Source organism: Hyla sarda, chromosome 10 (genome assembly GCF_029499605.1).
Source record: "Hyla sarda isolate aHylSar1 chromosome 10, aHylSar1.hap1, whole genome shotgun sequence".
Lineage (NCBI taxonomy): Eukaryota > Metazoa > Chordata > Amphibia > Anura > Hylidae > Hyla > Hyla sarda.
Window position 1 is genome coordinate 6,049,236 of NC_079198.1, and position 6,344 is coordinate 6,055,579.

A 6,344-nucleotide genomic window follows, 5' to 3' on the forward strand; every position below is an offset into this window, starting at 1 on the left:
GAGGCCTAGTACCTGTAATTTCCTGGATACCAGTGAGGCCTAGTACCTGCAATTCCCTGGATACAAGTGAGGCCTAGTACCTGTAATTCCCTGGATATCAGTGAGCCCTAGTACCTGTAATTCCCTGGATATCAGTGAGGCCTAGTACCTGTAATTCCCTGGATATCAGTGAGGCCTAGTACCTGTAATTCCTTGGATACCAGTGAGGCCTAGTACCTGTAATGCCAGGATACAAGGGAGGCCTAGTACCTGTGGTTGCTTGGATACCTGTGAAGCCTAGTACCTGTGGTTGCCTGGATACCAGTGAGGCCTAGTACCTGTGGTTGCCTGGATACCAGTGAGGCCTAGTACCTGTGGTTGTCTGGATACCAGTGTAGCCTAATACCTGTGGTTGTCTGGATATCAGTGAGGCCTAGTACCTGTGGTTTCCTGGATACCAGTGAGGACTAGTACCTATGGTTGCCTAGATATCATTAAGGCTTTGTATTTGTGTTATGTATGGAGTACCATTACTCAACAATACATTAATAATACAACAATAAGAGATCCCCTGGATCCTACTTTTCGACATCTCAGAAGCAGCAGCAGCATGGAGAACATCATAGAACAGTACTTAGTAGTGTAAGCTGTGAATCAAGCACTGGAATTAGATATAATACTGGCTAAAAGCTCCAGTAGTCTCTCTGCCTTTTCAGTTACTCCCACCTTTTCTTCATCTAACCTCTACCCTCTCTATAGACTTCCATGGGAGACTGTAATCTCATTCCTCAGTGACCCGGTTGTGTCTCCTCTCTTAAGACAGACTTGAGCTGCTTTTCAGAGAGGATGATAAGATTTGGATGAGCAGGAATGGAGCCTGGTAAGTCGAGAAAGGGGAAGTTTTCTCTCATAACATACAGCACAACATTTCTTGTAATAGTTTATTCTATTACATTATGCAAAGTTTGTTAAAACAGCAGTAAAAAAGTGTCTTAGCATCTCCGGGTCAAATTACTTTTACAGGTAAAGTTGCTGGACATTGCTGTGCCAGGTGGAGTTGTAACAGGACATGGATAGGCTGGGTGGAGTTGTAACAGGACATGAATAGGCTGGGTGGAGTTGTAACAGGACATGGATAAGCTGGGTGGAGTTGTAACAGGACATGAATAGGCTGGGGCGATTTGTCACAGTGCATGGATAGGCTGGGTGGAGTTGTCACAGGACATGAATAGGCTGGGTGGAGTTGTCACAGGACATGAATAGGCTGGGTGGAGTTGTCACAGGACATGAATAGGCTGGGTGGAGTTGTCACAGGACATGAATAGGCTGGGTGGAGTTGTCACAGGACATGGATAGGCTGGGTGGAGTTGTAACAGGACATGGATAGGTTGGGTGGAGTTGTCACAGGAAATGGATAGGCTGGGTGGAGTTGTAACAGGACATGGATAAGCTGGGTGGAGTTGTAACAGGACATGAATAGGCTGGGGCGATTTGTCACAGTGCATGGATAGGCTGGGTGGAGTTGTCACAGGACATGAATAGGCTGGGTGGAGTTGTCACAGGACATGAATAGGCTGGGTGGAGTTGTCACAGGACATGGATAGGCTGGGTGGAGTTGTAACAGGACATGAATAGGCTGGGTGGAGTTGTCACAGGACATGGATAGGCTGGGTGGAGTTGTCACAGGAAATGGATAGGCTGGGTACAGTTGTCAAAGGACATGAATAGGCTGGGTGGAGTTGTCACAGGACATGGATAGGCTGGGTGGAGTTGTCACACGACATGAATAGGCTGGGTGGAGTTGTCACAGGACATGGATAGGCTGGGTAGAGTTGTCACAGGACATGGATAGGCTGGGTTGAGTTGTCACAGGACATGGATAGGCTGGGTGGAGTTGTAACAGGACATGAATAGGCTGGGTGGAGTTGTCACAGGACATGGATAGGCTGGGTGGAGTTGTCACAGGACATGGATAGGCTGGGTGGAGTTGTCAAAGGACATGAATAGGCTGGGTGGAGTTGTCACAGGACATGGATAGGCTGGGTGGAGTTGTCACAGGACATGGATAGGCTGGGTGGAGTTGTCACAGGACTTGGATATGTTGCTGACATACCTTATTTTTATGATAAAGCTGTGACATTTTCAGAAGAGGAAATGGGTGGAATTGGCCATATAGAAAGACACATTATAGAGTCTACAATTCAGTCTACTGTGCATAGTATAATAGTACAAGCAGTCAACAGAAGCACCAACACAATATAAGCAGGACACATTGCTTTGCACCCTGGACGTCAGTGGTGTCTTGGAAGCCAAAAAATGTCCTCCTTGTCAGTCTTAAGACTCTGGGAAGAGAAGGAAGCCAGAGAATATACTATCACTCCCCACAGTGGCCAGCAGATTATTCTTTTCAGTGGCCGCTAGCCAGACACTCTCACCCTTGCTGACCCTCAGCACGACACCACCCGTGGTGGTCTGGTAGATGTTGTAGACCTGGTCACAGAACAGGACGATCTTCTTTGGCTCACTATTGAATCTCCCCTTGACAATGTGGAGGCAGAGGTCTCCCCTGGATGAGACGTGATACGTGAAGTAGTAGATACCTGGATACTGACAGGTGAACTTTCCAGTGCGGACTTCGTACTGTTTGTTCACGTTGATGATCTCTTTTTCAAAGCGAATGGGCTGATCCTTGCGTAGGCTCCCTGAGGTGGTCTTCTTTACTGAGAAAGCAGCATGCTCGTCAGTCTTGTAATCTCCAGATTCTCCTTTCAAGCCTTTTAGACCTCTGGACCCAGGTTGACCTGGGGGACCCATTGGTCCTTTTGGCCCCACTTTCCCTGGATTTCCAGTCTGACCAGGATCTCCTCTTTGTTCTTCTTCATTCCAGCCAACAATGGTTCCAGGAGGGCCTGATGTACAGGACACATAAGATTATTAACAAGAGGTAACATCTACCCAACTTCCTACCCTACAACATACTTCATCATTGACTTACCCTGATCTCCCTTCTCTCCATCAACTCCATCCTTTCCATTTGCACCAGGAGTTCCGGGTATTCCGTGAAGCCCTGGCATTCGAGCTTGGCAGCTCTGAGCTTCACAAAACGGGAGTGATAATAGGAAAATACAGAAGAAGATCAAAGCTCCTCCGGGGTCCATAGCACCTCCTAAGAAAATAAATATCACCGATTAGGATGGGACCTCATTGGGGTTCCAGAGTTTATGGTAGAAATAAGATAACTGTTCTAGAAGCCATGGCAAGCTTCATATCTGACCCAAACACAGGGTCATATATGTTATGGTATTGGACAGAAGGACAGATGGTCCCTCTACTTGCCAGCCAACCTCCATCTTATATCCATGACCCTGGCCTGAGCTATTCACTCTATGGGCCATGTTTGCCATCCAGTAGTCATGCTCTTCATATATGCAATAATACTTCATTTTTGTGGTATAAATTATGGGTCTCCTGCAAGGAGTAGATGAAACCAGGGATGAAACCATCATATACCGTGCTGTCTCCTCATGGTTTCACTCAAAAAAACTTCACCATTTCATGCACATGCTGCTTAGAGAACATGGCGACTCAGATCCCCTATTGATCAAATGTTTCCCGAGACCTTTACCTATATTATCTATATCTCAAGATGGTATTTAGACATATACTACTTGCCCATTCACTTTAATGGACTGAATGTAGTCTACTAGTGAGTATGGTCCATTTCCTGAACGTATATATATATATATATATATATATATATATATATATTGTGACACTATATCTTGCATTGGACTTCAAGTCTACAGTCCAGATGGATTGTAGGCACACGTAGACTAAGTTTGGTTCATTAAAGGGAGTGGACCCCCTGCGGGTATACTGTTGGATATGTTGGCATAACTTTGTTGTTGCACCTGTTCCCTGGCTAGTGCCTGGGGCCCTTAAGTTGGGAAAGGTGAATGCCTTGTTCAGGTGTCCGTCTCTCTCCTTCTCTTAGAGTAGACTATCTGGTTTGGTCTGATGGTCGTTATGTCCTTGTTTTATATGTGGATTGAGAACGTTTTAGTGTTACCCTCAGGTGTTGGCTATCTGGGCATGCTGGGAGTTAAAGTTTTGCAACATCCGGAGGGCCACAGTTTGAGATCACTGCCTTACATCATATAGCTAGTAATACTGCATGGAGCAAGGGACTGCCACCTGTGGATCTCCAGATGTCTGAATACTTTTGTCCAGCATTCATTGACTGTCAATGCATATTAAGGATTGTAGTTTCATAGGGAAAAACTTGCAGACCTTAACCCTCAACCTCCTAAAGTCCATTACATCCAATCTGTCTTGAGCTACAAAGGTGGCCACCTGGGCATTAGCTTAAATTTTTTCAACATTTCCCCAGTAACCCTCATTTTGCACACAATTCTCCAGCAGTGGTATTTACTTCTTACATAATTCTCCAGCATCCGTATTCACTTCTCACACAATTCTCCAGCATCCGTATTCATTTCTCCCACAATTCTGCAGCCTTTGTATTCACTTCTCACACATTTCCCCAGCATTCGTATTCACTCTCACACAATTCTCCAGCGTTAGCTCTCACTTCCTGCACATCTCCCTTTCTCCACACGGGCCCTTCCCTTGAATTTCATCAGTATTTAAACCTTCCCAATGATCCGTTCAATTCACCAACATCCCACCCAACTTTGCCTTACAATGTCCCACCCAATGCCCCACTTTTTCCTAACATTTTATTCTACATATAATGCATTTGGCATTATTAGGAACTGAAATGGTGTGAGTTGGGAGCCTAGACACCATGGGACCCTGCAGACAAGTAGGACACTTGTACTCACCTTGCAGTCTGGACTTTGGGTAGGATTCCGAGATTGGGAGAAGTTCTGCAGCTGGAAATCGAAAATCACAAACATGAATTACACAATGGACAGAAAGCAGAAGTGTCAGCAGATTCAGGGGACTGAGGGGAACCGGACCCTCCGGAGAAGATTCTGAGAACACAAGTTGTTGCTTCCTCTTCACATTGAGCCGACTGCAGAAAATAACCCAAAGGGGCGAGAATTATCAGGGCTGGTGTAAAGAAAAAGTGGAGCAGTTTTCTATAGCATATACTGCTTATAAATAATAGTTGGGCTCTGGGCTGTTGAGGTGGGACCTGCTCCCTTTTGAACCAATTTCACCTCAACTCTTCATATCTGTTAACATCTGAAGGAAGCGGGTGTATTTCCACTCTATATCCTCTTCGTGTTCTCTGCAAGTTCTCCTCGTGTCGTCATAATGTCCTTCTTATGTCCACCTCATGTCTTCTTCATTTCTTCCACATATCCTCTGCATGCCCTCTGCATGGCCTCCTCATGTCCTCCACATTCATTCTTCATTTCTTCCTCGTCCTCCACATTCATTCTTTATTTCATCCTCATGTCCTTCACATTCATTCTTCCTTTCATCCTCATGTCCTTCACATTCATTCTTCATTTCATCCTCATGTCCTTCACATTCATTCTTCATTTCATCCTCATGTCCTTCACATTCATTCTTCATTTCATCCTCATGTCCTCCACATTCATTCTTCATTTCATCCTCATGTCCTCCACATTCATTCTTCATTTCATCCTCATGTCCTCCACATTCATTCTTCATTTCTTCCTCATGTCCTTCACATTCATTCTTCATTTCATCCTCATGTCCTTCACATTCATTCTTCATTTCATCCTCATGTCCTCCACATTCATTCTTCATTTCATCCTCATGTCCTCCACATTCATTCTTCATTTCATCCTCATGTCCTCCACATTCATTCTTCATTTCTTCCTCATGTCCTTCACATTCATTCTTCATTTCATCCTCATGTCCTTCACATTCATTCTTCATTTCATCCTCATGTCCTTCACATTCATTCTTCATTTCATCCTCATGTCCTTCACATTCATTCTTCATTTCATCCTCATGTCCTCCACATTCATTCTTCATTTCATCCTCATGTCCTCCACATTCATTCTTCATTTCATCCTCATGTCCTCCACATTCATTCTTCATTTCTTCCTCATGTCCTTCACATTCATTCTTCATTTCATCCTCATGTCCTTCACATTCATTCTTCATTTCATCCTCATGTCCTCCACATTCATTCTTCATTTCATCCTCATGTCCTCCACATTCATTCTTCATTTCATCCTCATGTCCTCCACATTCATTCTTCATTTCTTCCTCATGTCCTTCACATTCATTCTTCATTTCTTCCTCATGTCCTTCACATTCATTCTTCATTCCATCCTCATGTCCTTCACATTCATTCTTCATTTCGTCCTCATGTCCTCCACATTCATTCTTCATTTCTTCCCCATGTCCTCCACATTCAT

General features: G+C 44.5%; 1 protein-coding gene across 1 annotated transcript; it reads right to left on the reverse strand.

Moving 5' to 3' along the window:
• Nucleotides 1-822: 822 nt before the first annotated feature.
• Nucleotides 823-5,144, reverse strand: C1QB (complement C1q B chain). The gene is made up of 3 exons (XM_056543275.1): nucleotides 4,824-5,144; nucleotides 2,975-3,145; nucleotides 823-2,888 (listed from the first exon to the last, which is right to left on the reverse strand). The coding sequence occupies exons 2-3, from the start codon at nucleotides 3,135-3,137 to the stop codon at nucleotides 2,314-2,316; spliced, it is 738 nt and encodes a 245-aa protein (XP_056399250.1). The 5' UTR covers nucleotides 3,138-3,145; nucleotides 4,824-5,144; the 3' UTR covers nucleotides 823-2,313.
• Between the last annotated feature and the right edge of the window lie 1,200 nt (nucleotides 5,145-6,344).

Coding starts and splice junctions, on each gene's coding strand:
- C1QB (XM_056543275.1), bottom strand. CDS start 3,137: ATGGACCCCGGAGGAGCTTTGATCTTCTTCTGTATTTTCCTATTATCA. Junction 2,889..2,974: donor TGGAGAGAAGGGAGATCAGG/GTAAGTCAATGA, acceptor CCTGTACATCAG/GCCCTCCTGGAACCATTGTT.